Source organism: Physella acuta, unplaced genomic scaffold (assembly GCF_028476545.2).
Source record: "Physella acuta isolate Inbredline_101_S28 unplaced genomic scaffold, ASM2847654v3 ptg000690l, whole genome shotgun sequence".
Taxonomy (NCBI): domain Eukaryota; kingdom Metazoa; phylum Mollusca; class Gastropoda; family Physidae; genus Physella; species Physella acuta.
Window position 1 is genome coordinate 40,100 of NW_026732209.1, and position 21,153 is coordinate 61,252.

Genomic DNA, 21,153 nt, shown 5'->3' on the forward strand with positions numbered 1-21,153 from the left:
CAAACAACTGCTGCCTTGTAGTTTGTTCTTGGTTGGACAAAGGCTATGGAAGCAAATCCAAAAAGAAAAGTAGGCTGAAATTGGAGTCGATGGCCTCAATGGCGAATAACCAGTCGACATGTATCCAATTGTGTTGGAGGGGGATCCATTCCAACAGTAAAAATTAAGAACGAAGTAGAAGAAGATCATATAAGTAAGTGGAATTATCATTTTCTGTATATATTTTGCTATTTTTTCCCTTGATGTCAACCCAACTTAATGGTGTCACTGGTGCGATTTGCACCCCCCCCCCCCTCACACACACACACACCTCTGGTTAGAACAACTATAATGGTTATTACACTTCATAATTTTAATCTTCCTCTGAGCTGGTAGTGCTACATAAACAAATTCTTAAATTAAGAAAATAAATCTTGGACATAAAATGAAATACGATCTGTTATTTATAGCTCTGGGTTTTCATTGTAGAAATTCTTTTTAATCTCCAGCTGATATATCTCTCTGCACTTTAGATTCTGGTGATGGAGGAGGAGGTGCTGGAGACTCCACTTTCATTTTCTCATCTTTACTTATCAAATCAGGGTTTTGATTTACATCAGTACCAAAGTCTTCACTCTGTCTTAATTTGATTCCTTTACTGCTATATCTGATGGTTAAAAAAATTTTAGGGAAAGAATTATATATTTTTAATAATCAGTGATTTATATGTATTCTTTTTTATTCAATTTAAGATTGAGATAATAATGAAAGTTTACTTTATATTCCATACCTTAAATTTTGACCTAGCTTTATTTGAGAAGTTGATGAATCATATTCATATTCATTTATTATTGGCCACTGATCTAGTGAATTGAAGGACTCCATTGATCGACTTTTTTCAGAACAAACATCATTTTCTATATAGAAAGACAATTTATTGTTGTCAATTTACAGATTATGGTCCTACAATAACTCATGTACACACATCAAAACTTTAGCAGTAGATAAATTTTTAAAAAGTCAAATAATTTAAAAAAATAAACTGTTCTCTAGGACTTATTAGAAATCTTTGCTGGTAATAAGGTAAATGTGCTACCAATCTGGAAGCTATTGAGCCATTAAACCACAAAATTTATAACCATAATGCTGAAACAGTATGAGGAATGAACCATGTCAGGTAATTGGCAAGGGAAAACTAACAAATGATTTTACAGTGAAGACAGGAGTGAAGTAGAGACACATGCTTTCATCGATGATATTTAGGCAGGAAGCTATTGAGATTCGATAAAAAGCTTGAATATCTTGATTTTGCATGTCACAAGCAACGCGCTAAAACTTTCTGAGAAAGCTTCTAAAGTAGAGCTCAATAAAAGTAAAACAAGTTGTCAGAATCTATAGCAATCAAGACCACCGCATCAGATAAACCATGAGAAATTATGCAAAAATCAAAGAAGCACATAGTAAACAAAGAAATGGGAACATGTTATAAACAAGGCCATATGTTTAGTTAACTCCCTAAGTCAGGAGTGAGGTGAGAATCCAAAACTCTAAGGCTGTCTATTCATGGGGCCTGGAGAGTCGCCAACAAGCTACAAGCCAATGCCTTTGAAATATCCTCCAAATAAGAAGACCAGAAAGAATCGCCTATGAACACATGTCACAGAATCCCATTGACAAAGACAGCAAAACCACAAAGTATGGATGGACTGAAAAGAATGGACGAAAATATTGCCAAGCAGGTACTAGAGTGGAACCCATAGGTTAAGTGGAAAATCATGGAGGATTTACAATAAAAGCAAAGCTATGGGGATTTACAGGGCCTTAAAGAACTTAATGCAGTGGATATATGCTGTTGCAGTCCTTTGCTCAGCTATGTTTATATAACATAAATATAATTTGAGAATCCAAAGTTTAGGCATAATTTTTAAGTAAGGAAAAGTATAATAATTATCTATTTAGGTTTAAAAATGTAAAAGGGGTCGTCCATTTTAGAATTCTGTAAAACATGGACTTGACTAATTGATAACCCTTAATATCATAGAAAGTTTAGGTTTCTTAAAGCTATTTGTATGATGAGGGGTGACCGGGTGATAAGAATTTAGGCAAACAGCATGGATAGAATGATGCACAACATGTGCATACCTCACTTGTACAATGTGTGTACTATTACTTGATAAATTGTTATACTATTAAACTGTTGCTCTAAATTTTACCTTGTTTTTCAAAGTTTGTAGTGAGCTGTTGCTTTTCTTTGGCTTCTTTTAAATGTCTAGTAAATTGAAGTTTCTCTGCTCTATTCTCAAATGTAGATAATGCAACAGGTATATCCACTGTCAATTTAATTGATGGACTCTCATTCTTCTATGTAAATTGAAAAGTAAAATTTTTTAAATTGGTACATTTTCTAAAATTGGTATATTTTTTTTTTATAATGTAAGTTTAAGATTTTCAAATAAAAACAAAAAATTAAACAGCATCTAAAATAGTAGATTTTTAAAGCTTTGTTATCTATATATATAATTCTCTTCTTGGAGACAATATAAAACACCAAGCTGTAAGCGCGCCTCCTAGCAGCCCCTTCTCTTCCTCTCTAGGCATATTGCTATCACACCCACCCCCACATGGTCTGGTGAGCTGTGGTTCATGCTAAATGTTTACAATCGTAGAGCCGGGTTTAGTGACGGCTATTACGGGCAGATAATTTAGTTTGAAACGATTTTAAACTTAGGGGAGGTAGCTAAGAGGAGGTTGCTTTCACGGGGGGGGGGAGGTAGGGGTTGGGGGGAAAGGAAGGGGTTATCATCCTTAACTAGCTACTGATAGTGTTTTAAAGCAAATATTTTCATTGGCAGCATTGGTACTGTCACAAATTATGAAATACTGAAAAGTAGAAAATAAAACACCTAAATAGCTGCGTATGATACGCTCGTTTTTTTTTATTTTTCTACTTTTTAGTATTTAGATAGGCCCTACTGTAATATAAGATACTTTAGGACACTTAGGTATAAAAAAATTACTAGCCAACTTAATTTATTCATTATAAGCACTTCATTATTGAGACTAAAATCAACACAATGTCACTAATATTGGTATATAAAGATGAAATCACTCTGTAAAAGTAGATCTATAATCTGTCCTTGCCTTGTCTAAATACGTAATTAAAAGTCATGAATGTCAGCTCACCTGCCCAAAATAAAAGCTTAAAAATGAATTCTTACATTAGGTATTTTGCTCTGTTTATCTGTTGTATTGATCACATCTGTAATTACACTTCTTACAGTGGAAGGAGGGCTAAAAACAGGACCTAAAATTGTACATATTAATAAATGTAAAAATCTGCAGGACTCATATATATATATATATATATATATATATATATATATATATATATATATATATATATATATATATATATATATATATAAAAGCAGGGCACTAAGAGCTGTGTGGAATTAGGACCCGATCAGCACCCCACCCCCACAAAACTACTAATCTACTTCTGAGGTAACAACCACTACTGTTGTTTTTTTTATAACAGAGAAGCAGAGGATTCATTTTATGTAATTAATTTATGACCAACTTGGTCCAGCAGGGAGAAGACCAGACAGGAATTAATCCTGCTGCTCTTTCCCTAAAATTGCTCACCTCCATAAAACCATTTTGTGAATTTTTTTCCCATATAGACACAACTTGGGAAACTTCACTTTGTAATAAGCCAAATGAGTATTTCAAGACCATTCTTTGTTCCTGTATTAAAGCATTGGTTGCTGTACATTTTAACACCATTTTTATAACTTGGCTGGAATAAGATTATTATGGTGAATTTTTTTTCCACACTGATTGTTGATGCAAAAACAAAATGGCCGACTTTTGTCCGGGTTTTACCTTGCTATAAAGTTTTTATCATATCAGAGTAAAACTTGACTGATCAAAATCATAATGGTTTTATGTGTTAGATAATAACTAAATCTACATGAATACATCAATTTTGTCCACTAGCTTGCATGTTCTAGTTAATACAGATATTGTTGTGTGGCTTTTGTTGCCATTGGTGCAAGTTTATCATTCATTAAACCACTGAATATACACTGGTATAGGAATAGTTAACACAAAATCTATTAATTGTGTTAGAAATACAATTCTAACCTTCTAAAAAGCAAAAATTCAGACATCTGATGTTAGCCAGATAATTTTTAAAATGGTACACATACTTATTACCCCTTAAGGGCAATACAACCGACTTTGCCTCCACCTCTTTATAACCAACCATAAAACTTCTAATCTCTTTATAAGTAATAGGGATACATGTTCTTAGGGTGACAGGATAAATTATCTCAGGACAAATTATCTCAGACAAAATATCTCACAGACAAAAAATCTCAGGACTAATGATCTCAAGAACAAATGATCTCACGGACATAAGATACCAGAACAAAATACATCAGGACAAATTTAAAATATATCATGGACAAATGATCTCAGTACAAATGATCTCAGACAAAAGATCTCACAGCAAAATTTTAATAGTATGTACGATGATTTTAGTTGATTTGAACTTTTTTTTTAAGTGACTGTCAGTATGGTTTTGTTTACTTTTTTACGCATAATAATTGTAAATAAAATGAATTTGTTAAACATAAAAAAGCATCAAAAGATTTATTAAACTTAATCTTTGTAATAGCATTTGATTTGAAAAAGTAAAAATTAAAACAAACTTACTCCTTTAAACTGAAAGGTATAATTAATGATAATGTATAATACAAATAAAGTAATGTTATCTATACAACATTAATGTTCAAAACACACGAAATATTTTTCAAAAATTTGAATGAGTCTTCAGGTTGTAACATACAACTATTGTTTTTATTGCATCTTCAACACAAACATAACACGTTTTTTTGCTTGCAGGTACATCGTTATGATTACAATTCTCCAAAACTTTACAATCATGTATTGTGTGAACTCTTGCTCAACATGTTCTAATTTCACATTTCCAAATCTCTTTGCCTGCTGCTCTGCTTATGGGTTTTATAAACATAAATTCACCAGAAACTAAGGTCCTATACCCTTTCTGTGAGTTAAAAAAAAAGAGGCCGTTGCTAAGTAATCACCACTAATACTGCTTTGTTTGCATGCACACTACGACAAACTAAGCACAGCGGTGACTGCTGTTGTTTAAGTAAGCAGTTGTCACCTGATCACTAAGGTATGACCCATGCATAACTATTGACTTAAGATGCTAGTTGTATTGTCATGGAGGGCAGATGTCTTTTCCCTTAAGGCATGTCGCTGTCTTGATGCAAAGGTGTGTCTTTTTTCATTCCCTTTGATCTAGTTTTGTCCACCTGACATGGTAGGATTGTCTCAAGTTTGTCAAGCCCAACTACTCTGTCTATCAAAACATTTCTTTAATCTTCGCATACTATATTAGTAATCTTAATTTTAAAATGTTGAGTGCAATATGACCAATTTATGTAGCAAACATTTCTTACAATTATTATATAGGCCTATAAACAATATTAAATATAGTAAACAAAACCATATGACAATCAATAAAAAAATGTTCAGATCAACTAAAATCATCCAATACACTATTAACATTTTTCTGTGAGATATTTTGACCGAGATATTTTGTCTGAGATAATTTGTCCATGATATCGTTTGTCTTGATATATTTTGTCCTGGTATCTTTTGTCTGTGAGATCATATGTCCTGAGATCATTCGTCCGTGAGATATTTTGTCTGAGATAATTTGTCATGGAACCGTTCTTAGATCTCAGCCAATCTGGGGTGGTATGTTATGTAATTTATGTCCCTCATGGTCCATCAGGGAAGTGATCAGACACATTAATACTACTGCTTCCCCCCTCAAATTTTCTTCCCTCCATGATACCCAGCCCCCACCTGTTTCTGGCCCACTATAAAACTTAATCTCTTTGTTGTTAACATATATATATACTAGGCATACTGCCTAGCTTCGCTTAGGTTTTCAAAAACATTAGATAATTTGAATACTAATTATTTATTGATGGATGAGGTGTGGAGTGCTTACATTTTAAACAGTAATGCTAATTTTAGAGAAGATGTTGTTGTATGTTGTTTACGATTTGTTTTCAGAGAAAGTAACTGAAGTAGGCAATTTATAACTAAAATGGAATTAGAACTACAGAGGTTCCATGAACAGTATATCTCATAATTTACATTACGTTGACTTTTAAAATTAATTTTTTTATTTAATTATGATACTTAGCTGAATTAACAACTTAAATTTTTACTAAAACAAATGCTATACTTTGTCATTTTCTGTTTCTGCTTAAAATTATATACAATTATTTGAAAAAAAATTATTTAAAAAGGTTACCTCCCTTGAAAATGTCCTTGTTTACTTTTTTTTAAAACAAACAGTTGCTATGCTTATATTAGAAAATACAATATATGAACATATTTAACGACTACAATGGCTTTTCCCGACGGGAATAACGTTTTTTTTTGTTACCCTCCAGGGTCGGTCTACGACCTCAAATAATATTAAGGGGATCGTTCGTCAGTTTATTTATATATATCTCAAATAAGGAGAATGTCACTCGCGGTCATCGTTTAGCCCTGGTCGAGGGCTTTGAGTCTGACCAACAGTTTTTCCATACGGCCTAGTCATCAATAAAAGTGTATGCAAAACATTAACATGATGTACAGAGGTTAAGTAACCTAAAAATTGTGTTGAAATTACCCTGTTTTTCCCGTAAAATACAAAGATTATATAGGGAAATACAACTGGTCAGTTTTGACCCATTTACCGAATTTTCCCGGACATGGCGAGTTTTTTGTGACACCCCAAGGCGTTCTTCTACCACCTCACAAAATTTCAAGGGGGGTCGTCGGAGGAATTTTTTTTTCGTAATAGAGCTCATATAAAGAGAATTTCACTCGCGGTCACTTTTTAGCCCTCGTCGAGGGCTTTGAGTGTAACCGACAGTTTTCCCTAAAGGTCAAGCCATTGACCTAGGAGCATGCAAAAAATTAGCCAGATATACTGAGCTTAAGTATCCTAAAGTCTGCGTTGAAATGACCCTCTGTTTTTCCCATAAAATACAAAGATTATATAGGGAAATACAACTGGTCAGTTTTGACCCCTTTACGAAGTTTTCCCAGATATGCCGAGTTTTTTGTGACACCCCAAGGTGTTCTCCTACCACCTTACAAAATTTCAAGGGGGGTCGTCGGAGGAATTTTTTTTTCGTAATAGAGCTCATATAAAGAGAATTTCACTCGCGGTCACTTATTAACCCTCGTCGAGGGCTTTGAGTGTAACCGACAGTTTTCCCTAAAGGTCAAGCCATTGACCTAGGAGCATGCAAAAAATTAGCCAGATATACTGAGCTTAAGTACCCTAAAGTCTGCGTTGAAATGACCCTCTGTTTTTCCCATAAAATACAAAGATTATATAGGGAAATACAACTGGTCAGTTTTGACCCCTTTACGAAGTTTTCCCAGATATGCCGAGTTTTTTGTGACACCCCAAGGTGTTCTCCTACTACCTCACAAAATTTCAAGGGGGGTCGTCGGAGGAATTTTTTTTTGTTATATAGCCCATATAAGGCGCCGGTCAGTCGAGGTCAGTTTTGACCCCCTCTCCGTAGACTTTTTGCCGAACCGTCACCGGCCCTCGTGTTCTATCGCCATAAGGCACCTTCGTGCCAAATTTGACGCGCCTGCGGCGCCGGGAAGTGCCCTATCGGGCACCTGACCACTTTGCTTTATATATATAGATATATATATATATATATATATATATATATATATATATATATATATATATATATATATATCATTGAGCTTTAACCTGAAAATATTTATGTAAAAACATCCACCAACCTAGGGTAAAGTCAAAATGTGTATTTTTATACACAAATGGTTTGGTTGTTTTCAAACCACTAGGTAGTTCTGGAAGGCCAAGTGAGATGGCAGGGAGTTTGCAAGAAGATTGAATCTCTGGCTTTTGATGGTCTGTTGAAAAAAAAACGGAGGAAAATATTAATTTCAAGATAATTTTTGTTTGTATATGCTGTAAAATGTGCCATTGTTTATCAATTACATGAATTATAGTATGCCAATAGGGTCTTGTCCAGTTTTTCTACACAGTATGGTATTGGATGATCAATATGCAGCAGAGTCATCCCCTAATGAAAGTCTGCAGTTTGTTGTTATTAGTTTGTATTACTCTTTATGTCTCAGACCATACAAGTGAACAGATTTCAAAATGCAGTTAAACAGTCATATTCTGGAATGTGTAGACAGTGCTCTCGACATCCATGTTGTGCAGAGGGTGTTGAACTCTCACCAGGCCTTGCTGATGTGGCTTTCAATGTCCTCATCTGCTCCCTTATCCTTTCTTACTACACCTAGATATGTGAAGCGATCCACCTCCAAAATAGTCATTTCTTATATCTTTATTGTTTATTGTTAGTTCTCATTAAACACTGTTTTTTTCCAGTTAATCTTCATGCCTGTCTTAAGTACCTGTTCACTGAGTTTGCTTAGCATGGACCGGCATAATCTTGCCAATGTGATGGGAGGCTGATGTCATCTACTAGATCTAAGTCCTCCAGCTGTTTAGTGAGGGTCCACTGAATTCCAGCTTTTTGGTCTGTATTGTTCATCTCATGATCCAGTCAATGATGATCAAAAAGAAAATTGGCAAAAGCATGCAGCCTTGCCTTACTGGTTTTCAATGAAATAGGGTTAGCCAACTTGTTGTTGTAGATATTCTGGCCATTTGAGTCCTTACATAGCTGTTGGATAACGTTGATGAATTGTGTAGGGGTCTCATACAGGTTCATCAACTTCCAAAATTGACAAAAATTTATATTTAAAATTTACTAATAGACCTGCTGTGTTTTATTAATGCATCTATACTAAAATATTACTGTTGATTTTTTAATACACTAACCTTCCATTCTAGTTAGGGAATTGCGTCTCTCAGCATCAATGTTAGGTTCATGATACATATCCTTTTTATATTCAGGACTTTCTGTGACCCTGTGCTCTATTTCTGTAGTATCTTGATTAGGTAAGCCTACTTGTGTAACTTCTGATTTGAAAGAATAACTTTTTTCTCTTGGTTGGTTTGATAGATTTTCAAAAGCCAGCTGTAGTGTGTTCACTTTTTTATGGTCACATTTAGCTTCCTCTGTTTGGTATTTACTTTTGATTTCCAAATACCTTAAAAAAAATCTTTTGAGTTGGGGGTCATCCATAAATGACATCACACTCATAGGGGGGGGGGGGAGGAGGGGTCCGTAATTTTGTGATGGTGTGTGATGAGGGGGGGGGGGGGTTAGATAGTGTGATGTCACACTTTTGCATTATAAAAAAGCAATGTTAGAAAACAAGTTTTAGCCGTTATTCCGCATTTTAGAAAACGGCTTAAATAAATTGTAATAGGAATTGATCAAAATACTCAATGTTGACAGTTCTAACAAGATTTTGGAAAAATATCCATGTTTTAAGAAAAATTCAACAGCAATTTTGAGGGGCATTGTAGGCTGGGGTGTAACATCATTTTAGGGGGGGGGGGGAGGAGCTGGCTTTTTGTGACATGTGACGGAGGGGGGGGGGGGGGGAAAATCGTCCAAAAAAGCGTGACGTCATTTATGGATGACCCCTTGCCACAACTGAATTAAGCTGAATCATACAATGGTTACAAATAAATGTTTTTATTTTGTGCAATTTCAAAGTGCTTACAAACCTTTTAATACCTCAAAATACTTAGCCCAGATGTTAAAAAATGTTTGACCCAGCAGTCTAGTGGCCTGGAGCGCCCAGGGTGGTGCCTACATTCATTTTAAAGAGTGCCCTGATGAAGTGTATTCTTTGGCTCCCAAGAGCAGAGGGTGATTAAAATACACTCAAGTTTTTCATGGAGCATACCTCGAGTTTGGATCCTGGTCTTGAATCTGTATAACATCCTTGAGTCCACCCAGCTATGATGCAGGTGACAAAGTTCCAATGAACTCTGTTTATTAATACTATTTTCCTTTTATCAATAAGTTGACCACCAATTAATCAATAATGTTATGTTAATGCACCTTTATGAATGTGTCCAGTATTCTGTGAATGTGTGGTTTCAGTCATTTGTTTATCCACTTGTTTGTGATGAGCTCAGGCTGTTTCAGCAGGGTTCAATGTTCAGGTGTATCAGGTGTATCATCATTCATTTCTAGCTATGATCTACGCAGCCAGTTACCACCTCCCACAATAAAGACTCAAGTTAGGGAAAACTAAGGCGCCTGGGCTTAGTGCTGACCACACTATCCTTGCATATGCAGAGATTATTAAAACAGATGAACTCTATTTTATTTGTCCCATGTGTCTTTGGCAGAAAGATTATGTACATACATATGGTTGTAGGACAAAAGGCCGGCATCCAAAAGACAGACAGGACAAAAGGCCAACATAGACAAAAGGGTGACATAAAAAGGCTGACAGACAAAAGGCAGACACCTAAAAAGGCCAAAGACCATAAGGCAGACAAACACAAAAATACAAATATAGTAAAATATGGGTTACTATAGACAGTCATTGAAGAATCAAGACAATAGCTGTTGGCATCATTGGCCACATGCAATAAGGCAGAACGTCAAGAGACAATGCTAGTTGCTCTCCTTATAATAAGGTGAACAATTGGGTCCATGTAACTGGAGATGACAGCAGTGTACAAAGGATAAACAGGTAGGTGGCAATACCATAATATTTTGCAAAGAAATGAAAGAAATCAAATGAAGTAGACTGATCATATGCCTGTACCAGACTAAATGAGCCTACTGATAAAATTAGAATTTCATTCCAGTTTCTGCCTTTTGTCTGTGCCGGCCTTTTGTTTTTGTCTGCCTTTTGTCTGACTACATACACACACACACACACATATATATATATATGTATATATATATATATATATGTATATATATATATATATGTATATATATATATATATATATATGTATATATATATATATGTATATATATATATATATGTATATGTATATATATATGTATATGTATATATATATATGTATATATATATATGTATATGTATATATATATATGTATATGTATATATATATATGTATATGTATATATATATATGTATATGTATATATATATATGTATATGTATATATATATATGTATATGTATATATATATATGTATATGTATATATATATATGTATATATATATATATATGTATATATATATATATATATATATATATATATATGTATATATATATATATATATATATATATATATATATATATATATATATATATATATATATATATATATATATATATATATATATTCTTAACACTATAAAATCTCATAAAATATTACACTTTAAATATTTAATAGGGCCTACCTAGAAGTTTCAGAAGTATTTGGCTTGTTAATCAATTTTACAGGTTTATCTTGGGATCTTTTTTTCTGCAATTGTAAAAGATGTAGTACACTTATTTCTTTTGTATAATTGTGTAAGGTGTAAACAAAAGAAAAACATGAGTATGAAATAGAAATGTTACATTTTCATGTTAAGAAAATTATAATGTTCAGTAATACTAAATTACAAACTTGATAAAATAATAAAGCATTTCTACCATAAAATGCTAAGATTTTATTTAAATGCATTTTACCTGATATAATGGAACTATTTTTGAATTGGCATCTGAAAGTATTATGCTATTATTCAGATCCTTAACTGACACAGATTTCTTTGATTGATCAATTTTCTCAGGTAATCTGTTATGAAAAGGGGTTATAATATAATATTTGTGTGAAGTGTTGGGAGAGTGTGTTGGGGTTGTATATCTAAAGCATATAATTTTTGTGTGGACATCATAAATGGATGACCCACCCAAATAATACTGATGTCACACCCACCCCAGGGGTTGGCGTGGTCGAGTCGGTAAAGCTCATGGTTGCTAAACCGAAAAGTCTCGAGTTCGAACCCTCGGGCAGATGAGGCTCGTTAGCTAATGACAGCCACTCTTCTAGGAGAGACAACTCCAAAATCAAACAACTGCTGCCTTGTAGTTTGTTCTTGGTTGGACAAAGGCTATGGAAGCAAATCCAAAAAGAAAAGCAGGCTGAAATCGGAGTCAATGGCCTCAATGGCGCATAACCTGTTGACACATAATCCTTAATTGTGATGGAAGCATGGTCGAGTCGGCAAAGCTCATGGTTGATAAATTCGAAAAAAAAAAGTCTCAAGTTCAGACCCTCTGGCAGATAAGGCTCGATCCCTCCCAACACTAAAAATTAAGAACGAAGAAGAAGAAGAAGACACCCACCCCCATGATATAATAATAAGCATAGCACATTTTATTGCATATCAGGAGAGAAAATGTTACTACTATAATATCTGTATATTTATAGTCTAAATCATTCTGGTAAACTGTCTCTGCCCGTGTTTGGAAAAAACTGTTCGATGGGTCAATCATAAAAACTTTCAACTATAGGCCTACCTGATAGTGCTTTTTGGTAACCAAAAATACTGTTTAAAAGTAATATCCTGGACCATATCAATTTGCAACTGTAATCCAGTATTTGAAGTGGGTGTATTAAATGGCAAAAATCTTTTTTCTTTTGATGTTACCCTGTTTTTGAAATAAGAATTTTATTATTAATAAAAAATATATAAAAGAAATATTTAAATTGTTAAAAATTTTTGAGCTTATCCTCAATTTTCATCCAAGGTGATGTTGGTTGTCATTCATGGTTACCACGGTGGCAAGCCAATCCTAGACATCATTCATTGACCAGTTACCTCCTCCCACAATAAAGATATTTATTTGTGAGTTATGGGAGATGTAGTTTTCTACAAGTTGCAGTATTGTTTTATAAATTAGAAATGTTAAGGGTACTTTCAAACTTAATTAATACAAACCTAGTTGATACCCTAGAACTAGAACTAAAAAGATCATAGGTTGGTTTCTAAAAATTATTTTAAAATATGGCCCAAAATTAATGTTGCTTTAAATTTTCTGTTTTCTATGAAAATAAATTATTGAAATTTCCTTAAAAAGGAAATCATACACAGAAGCTACTAAAAAAACCCAACTTGAAATTGATTCAGTGACACTTAAAAGTATGGTCAAAACTCTTAAAAATTTTGTTCATTCATTTCAATTGAGCATGTTATTTAAATCTTGTTAATTAAATTTATCTTCCAAAAAACTGATTTTTCCCAATTTTAAAAAAAACTAATTGTAAAAACAAAGAAAATGTTTGAAAATAAAAAGGATAATTTTAAAACAACACTGGAATTAAAGAATGAAAACAATTTTTAAATATATCTAAGTAGGCAGGCCTACATTCAGAATATGTAAATGATAACTCCAACCTTTTAGTTTCTGTAAGTGCTAATGATGTTAGCAAAGGTGTTTGATGATCACACTTCCTTCTTATTTAATGTATTCTCTTTTAAAGCATTTGAAATTGCTGTACCACCATAATCATTTATCAAGTTACAAATACTTTGTTTAGGCAACTCTGAAAATAAAAGAATAGGTCTATTGCTTAGTAATACATAAGCACATTTATGCATAAATATGCATATATATACATACAAATACATATAATGTTGCAAGCTTGAAGTGACAGTCATTTTCCTGAAGAGAGAAGTCATGACTCATTGATCCTAGGGATAACCCTAAATTCCAGGGTAGCCAACATATAGAGAGCTCTGGACTCTGGAACACAACCAGAAAAAAACAACTATAGGGATTCATAGAGGGAGCTAGAATGTAGAGATCATTTGAAGACAAACAAAGTTAATTAGCCTAGACAGTGGTGCCCATAAATCCAAGATTTAGCAGTACAAGGATCCAATGTGTTTGATGAGAAAATGGCAACTGGGTACAATTACAAGGCTACCACAAGTGTAACCATCAGAGAATGATTAAACGCAGAGAACAATAGAAGGGAGAGATGAGAGAACAGTGTCAGTAGAATGTGAGAGATATAGAGCAAACTAGTTTATGGACCTGTGACATTGGGTGTTTGTTGGTTATTCTTGGAAAAGTGATTCTGATTAAGATCAAATAAAGTGAATGGAACCCATTCAGTCAGAGTGTGCTTCTTTTAAATTGATAAACCACTGTGAAAGTCGTCTGTGCCTAAAATCATAGCCGAAAAGAATGTCACATATATACATATACACATACATACTTATATACTTATATATATAATTCTCTATAATACCTGGGACCAGCGGGACACCACCATAACCAAACCACCATGTATGAACGCTGACCCACCCCTTCCTCACTGTACAGGCATACACAACAGACCATATGGCTACCACCCTCACAAATTAGTGATGGCTATTAGGAGCAGATAATGTCGTTTTTAAACTATTTGAAACTAAGAGGAGGTAACAAGTTCTGCTTTATCTTTTCATTTTCGTCACAGATGGTTGCTTTCACTAAGGGAGGGAGGGTGAAGATAATCATCCTTCATGAGTTACTAATAGTGTTTTAAAGCTATATATTTTCAGTCGCAACATTGGTAGTGGCGAATTCACAAATTATGAATTACTTGAAAGTAGAAAATAAAACAACTAAATGGCAGCATATGCTACGCCGTGGGTTGGCTTGTACATAATATTATATATCATCCTCATCTCTTAACAGGCAGCAACCACAATAGACCTTATAATTATCTGCCAAGCCTTGTTCAATCCTTGATGTCATCCATTCAGTGATGCCTTTGCCTTCCCCTTCTTCTTCCTCCTAGCACAGTGCTTTTCAATATTGTTTTGGATAAGCTGTTGGTTCATGATAACTCTAGATCAGGGGTCTCCAAACTTTTCAGCCCGAGGGCCGCATTAACTATCACATATCAGTTCGGGGGCCAGAGTTTCTTCAAGGCATCTCTTCGGGGTGGATGTTGGCGCCCCCCCCCCCCCCCAAAGAAAATATAATTTATATAGAAATATATACAAATTTCAAGTGTCCCCCCCTCCGGGAGAAAAAAGTCTGAAAGAAACACTATCGGGGCCAACAACACACTCAAGGTCCAAGTTTTCCTCAAATTGTTCTTCTGTTCTTCACGTTCTTGAAAATGTTTGTTCACACAGGTATGTTGATCCAAAATTTAAAAGATACTTTGATGCTAAAATTTTTAATATTAGGAAAGTCTTCCTTGTGCAAAAACTTATAAAAACCCACCCGCCCTTCTGTGAACGTGCCTCTAATGATCTCCAGCTGCAGTTCATCTTTGCAACTGGCCACATTTGCTTCAAATGGGTTTTGGAACAGTCTTACTTCTTCTGTCTTTGAATCCAAGTCAGAAAACCGCTACTGAAACTGCAGCTGGAGGTCTTTGATGATCTCGCTTACATGACGTGGGGAACTCAGTGGTTGCGTCAGCCGTAATAAGACCTTGCACAACTGAGAGTGTGTCAAGTTGTTGGCCTGTACTTGTTCCAAAAACATGACAAGTTTGGATCTGAAGGCCTTAAGTGGGTGTATAGATCAGAAACTAGATTTCCCTCTCTTGTAGTTTTAGGTTCAGAAAATTAAAATGACTAGTTATGTCTGCAGCAGAGGCCAATTTCTATACACACTCTTTATCAGACATTAATGGCTATGGCTTGCCTTTACTTTCCAGGAAGTAACCTATTTCCTTTCTTAATTTAAATACTCTGCTCAGAACTTTATCGCAAGTTAGCGATCTTACTGCTGTGAAATATGGTACATCTTGCGATTCTGTGTTTGTATCTTTCAACAGATCTCTGAACTATCTATGGTTAGATATCCTCTCCGGTAACAGTGCCATATATTCTATGTAGGAAAGCCAGCTCTTCAGTGCCATATATTCTATGTAGGAAAGCCAGCTCTTTTATTATATTTATAACAAACATTTATTCCATGGACAAAACGATCGGTGCGGGCCGGATGAAAGGACCTTGTGGGCCGCATCCGGCTCGCGGGCCGTAGTTTGGAGACCCCTGCTCTAGATAATAATATAGAGTGAAAGAAAGAGAGGAGAGAATATTGACAAATATAATATTTACCTGACTGATAATGGACTGCATCTTCTCCATCTTTTATATTATCTTCACAAAGGTTTTTATTTCTCCCAGGGAACTTTTGATAAGCCCAACAAGAGGGGTGTTGACAAATAAAATCACACATTGAAGTACGAATATTGAGAGCAAACCTTGTGGAAACCTTTAGTAATAAAAATGTTACATAGCCACTATGAATATTACACGTGTCAATCAATATAAAAAGCAGGTAGTGGGGAAAAAACAGGAAAAAAGTAGCATAAAGAAAGTCAGTTTTTGCTAGAGAAATAATTACACAAAATGTGTCAACTAACCCCAAAACTATTTTTGAAAGGTTTCCTTTCAGAAATTTTTTGTTGAAAAGTAATTGAAGAAAAGAGTGTTGCTTTCAAGTGAGTGATAAACAAAATCAGTGAGTAGCTTCATTTTACCCATATAGCTTCACTTCAGGTAAGTAGATTTATTAAGTATCATAGCAATAGATTCAAATTTTAAACAAATAAGAGTTAGGCTGTGTAGGATACTTGTGGCAAGTTGCTCCTGTGACTTATAGCCCCACTGTCACCATCATATTTTCTAGCTGGTCCTCAGAGTTTCTTCCAGGCGTCTCTGCCCCCCCCCCCTCGAAAAAAGTCTACCCCTCCCTCAAACTAAATGGAAATTATATAGAAAATATATACTTTTTACAGTGTCCGCCCCACCTCCCACCCCCCCAAAAAAATTCCAAGTGCCCCCCCCCTCCCCCCCCCCCCCCCCGAGAAAAAAGTCTGCTATTTATAATGATTTTAACCCTTTCCCCGGCGACTGGGTGTAATCGACCCGAAGTCGCTATATTTTTGCTCAAATCTCGAGTCTCGTTTTATAAATTTTTCTGGGCCTCATTCCCATCTATAAGGTGGTTGGGATGAACACATTGGAGGTTGTAAATTTACAAAATATGCGTAAAAATATTTTTTATGAGGTTTTGAAATCTTTTTATACGGTCCCTGGCAACTGGGTGTTACACACCCGTACACAATTTTGAATGGAAAAAATATTTATAACTTATAAACTAGCCTCTAAATATTTGTTTTTACTCATTGGGGGTTAAGTCATTGTGTTAAATTTTCAAAGTTTAACTATAAATTAACAATCTGAAGGTATTTGAGTAACAAAAATATCAAACAGGATTGAAGTAATCAACTTTAGTAATAAAATAATAGAACAGTAGAACGTTTTAATAATTTGCACCTCAGAGAGCACAGTTGTTAGATAAAATTAAAATAACTGGAAATTTCCTTTTGCTGTCAGGGAACTTTAGTTTTCTTTGACAAAATATGGGCACCCTTTTAGTGGTGTTACATGAGTCACATGCCCTAAATATTTTAATTCCATACTTATCAGAATTGCTTGGTATGTATTGGATAAATCTACTCCCACCTCTAAAATCAACCAGTTGCCCAATTAGTAATGATCTCTCTAGAAACATAACACCCTGCTAAATTTGTATGGAATATCTACCATAATGGAAGCAAATATACCATGAGCCTGATGGACTGTTATTGTAATTGTTGTGAAAGTGAATATGACCCAGAAGGTTGCTGAATCTCTTCATAGAAAATTCTGCCTTCAAAAACTTCAATAATTAGAACTGAATTGACATACAACTAAATTGTTATTCTGCAGAGTGCCAGTGTCTCTTCTTGCTTTCTCTCCATCCCTGCTAATGCAGTCAAATCTTGGTTGTATTATTGTTGTATTCATGTACAGAAGAAATATTATGAGTCAGGCTATTTATATTTTTTCCTGGGATTAGCACTTCAGGCAGTGGTCTAGTGTACTGTTACTTTGTCTTTCCTGAAAATATTTCTTTTTCTTCAATTTGCACCATCAGTTTCATTTCATTATGAGTGCCAACTGTTGATACATTATTGATAGTTGAAATGCAGTATATTGGGTAGTCCTCTTCATCAGAGCTGCTTGAAACTGAACCAGGATTATCTTCTACCTCTGATACTGATGGCTGCAATTCTTCATCTTCTACCTCTGATACTGATAGTTCAGACTCAAAACTTGTTGGTAATTTTCACCTGCTATACCAAAACTAGCAAATATATTCCTTTATCATTAGCCTTGAGTTTAGACAAAAGCATTCAAGACTTGTTTCTGTTGTGTTCTCAATAACGTTTGTGACTATTTATAAACCTTACTCTCAGGGTCACAACCTGTAGAACACCCACCCCACTCCCAGTTTGATCAATTCATTACCCAGTATCAACTTTCAAGCAGCATTACAAAGTTATTTTGCCTTTTTGTCCTCATTTGTACTCCTAATGAGGTTAATGTCAAGTTACTCTAAAATGCTTGACTGTCTCTATCTACATTCCAGAGCTCCCCGAAAAGAGTACAAATCACCTTATATGTCCTCCCACAGGCAATCTTACACCTGCATTTCATTAACCTATTGTAACTCAAAACTACAGTTCTGTCTGTAACTGCAAGTCAGAGCTTCAGCAAAGGGTATAAATCACTACATGTGTCCACCCACAGGTTAACTCTTGCTTGAGAATCCCATCAACCTGTAGTTTCATATTACAGCTCTCCTATTGACAATAACCTGTCTAGTGTTCCCCATGGCCACAATGCCCTGAATACCTTAACTGTGTCAGTATTGTTACCCACCCCACAATGAACAAAGAAAAGAATTTACTATAAGAAAGTATTTGGGTGTAATCCACCCAGTTGCCGGGGACAGGGTACCAAATATGTTGCCGGGGGAAAGGGTTAATGATACAAATATGAATACTTAATACAACTACTATGGTACTAGCAACCTTTTGAGACAGAAGAGACAGAAGAGCCAAAAGTTACAATTTTCTAATTTTCCCAGCTTTTAAAGGGCCACTATCAATTTTAATTCAATATTATGATCTTTGATTAGGATTAGATATATATACATACTTTTACCTCAACAATTAAAATACCAAAATAGTTAAATACTTGGTCCCCCACTACGTCCACTGCAGTAACTAGTCTGGTGACTGCATCTAGATCTAGTAACTAGTACTACTACTAGTACTTATAGAAATACTGCCAAGTATCTAAGTGGTATTTAAATATAATTCATATATAATACTATATAGTAGGGCCTATAATAAGTTAGTATAATAAACGTTACTATATAAAAAATACATAGATTCTAGTGATTATCTATATATATAATTCTCTTCTTGGAGACCCTAGAAAACATCAAGCTGTAAGCGCGCTCCCTATCACCCCCACCCCTACACGGTCTGTTGAGCTGTGGTTCTCGCTAAATGTTTACAATCGTAGAGCCGAGTTTAGTGATGGCTATTAGGGGCAGATAATTTAGTTTGAAACGATTTTAAACTTAGGGGAGGTAACTAAGAGAGGGGGGGGTAGGGGTTGGGGAAAGGAGGGGGGTTATCGTCCTTAACGAGCTACTAATAGTGTTTCAAAGCAAATATATTCAGTGGCAGCATTGGTACTGTCGAATTTACAAATTATGAATTACTGAAAAGTAGAAAATAAAACAACTAAATAGTGGCGTATGATACACCGTGGGTTGGCTCGTATAATATAGGCCTAATATACTTTAATATAGTCACATAGTGCTACTATTTTAATATAAGCAAAAGTAATTAAGTATAAGTAAGTATAAATTATATATATTATATATAGTTATAGGTCGTATAGTATAGTAATTTCATTTGGTATAGACCCGTATAGTATAAGTAGGCATGGGGGGGGGGGGGGGGGGGGAATTAATTAGTAATTAATTATAATGATTAGGCATAATCATGCTCTAATCACTAATCTAATGCCTGCTCAAGTCAGTAATAATTAGTATAATAGTAATTATTATTATACTATTTATTTACTATTATACTAATATTAATATAATATATATACTGAGTATAGCTAGATTCTAGATCTAAGTGTAATTTAGTGTGTGTAAGTAACTAGCTACTAGTAACTAGACTACTGGTCATTATCTATTTAGGCCTAATCTACTAAATATAGATTAGTTCTACTTCTACCTTGATTTATATGTGTTAATTGCATATGCTTCAGTTATTCAACATTACTTTTTACTTTTTAATACAAAATAATAATTTATTGTGACCTTTAACCTAGTCTATATAAACGAAGTCAGTGTCTTGGAAACTGAGTCATGTGACATATCATCATATGGGACATAACTCAGTGACCGACCAATTATTTTTATTTTTTATTATATAGATCCAGATCTTTAAAAAAAACATATTTTTAAAATTTAAATAACATGCTTTAAATATATTATAATGAATACCCATATTATAAAAATGAAATTATAATTCCTAAGTTACGATTTTGCTTATCTTTGTTATGTCAATACTAGCAGGAAAGGAAACTGCGGGTCCCTTGTCTGCAGTGTTTCTTCCAGACTTTTTTCTCCGGGGGAGGGGAGGGGGGGGGGGCACTTGAAATTTTCGGGGGGAAGGGGGTGGACACTGTTAAAAGTATATATTTTCTATACAAAGTATATACCTGGAAGAAACTCTGCTTGTCTGTCAACTGATCTAGAATATTTTCCAAAGGCATCTTAATTAGTATGCAGATGCACACATTTTTAGATGGATGGTGTTAAAAACTCAATGCAAATAAACGTGGTAGGCGGGGGGGGGGGGGGGGGGGGGGGCGGAAGCTGAATAAATGTACAGAAAGATAAATATTTTCACACATCTTCAAGTACGTTAGTATGAGTCAAGACTATACGAACATATGAACTTAACGAACATAAACTTTAATATCTCGTGTAAATTAAGTTAAAACAATATAAAAACACCGTGGATAAGAGTATAAATGCCTCCAACTATAGTTGTTTATTTTACAGTCAGAATCATAGCTTTTGAAACCGGTCAAACTGTATGAATAACGTTTTTTTAAAAATTACCAGTAAAGATGTGCGTGAGCAATAAAGTGATCAAACCCATACATTATCATTATGTTAAAAAATAATTTTCGAAGAACACAAAAGCAGTAGCTAGTTAAAGATGTAAATATCTGAAATACAAAACCAGTAACAAAAGTTTTAAAATTGTCTTTTAACTGTAGACTATAAACGGA

At 34.5% G+C, this 21,153-nt stretch overlaps 1 protein-coding gene across 3 annotated transcripts; it reads right to left on the bottom strand.

The window, feature by feature from the left end:
• Positions 1–334: 334 nt before the first annotated feature.
• LOC131949343 (uncharacterized) lies at positions 335–20,210 on the bottom strand. Of its 3 annotated transcripts, none has more exons than XM_059311189.1 (12): positions 20,085–20,210; positions 16,051–16,207; positions 13,375–13,523; positions 12,497–12,628; positions 11,666–11,771; positions 11,395–11,459; positions 8,927–9,198; positions 7,852–7,983; positions 3,198–3,283; positions 2,193–2,340; positions 770–896; positions 335–646 (listed from the first exon to the last, which is right to left on the bottom strand). In XM_059311189.1, exons 4-12 carry the CDS (start codon positions 12,550–12,552, stop codon positions 478–480), a joined length of 1,161 nt encoding a protein of 386 aa, XP_059167172.1. In that variant the 5' UTR covers positions 12,553–12,628; positions 13,375–13,523; positions 16,051–16,207; positions 20,085–20,210; the 3' UTR covers positions 335–477. The 3 variants fall into 3 exon arrangements, with proteins under 3 accessions (XP_059167172.1, XP_059167173.1, XP_059167175.1); XM_059311190.1 differs by having other exon boundaries at positions 20,171–20,192; XM_059311192.1 differs by lacking the exon at positions 20,085–20,210 and adding an exon at positions 16,476–16,494.
• Between the last annotated feature and the right edge of the window lie 943 nt (positions 20,211–21,153).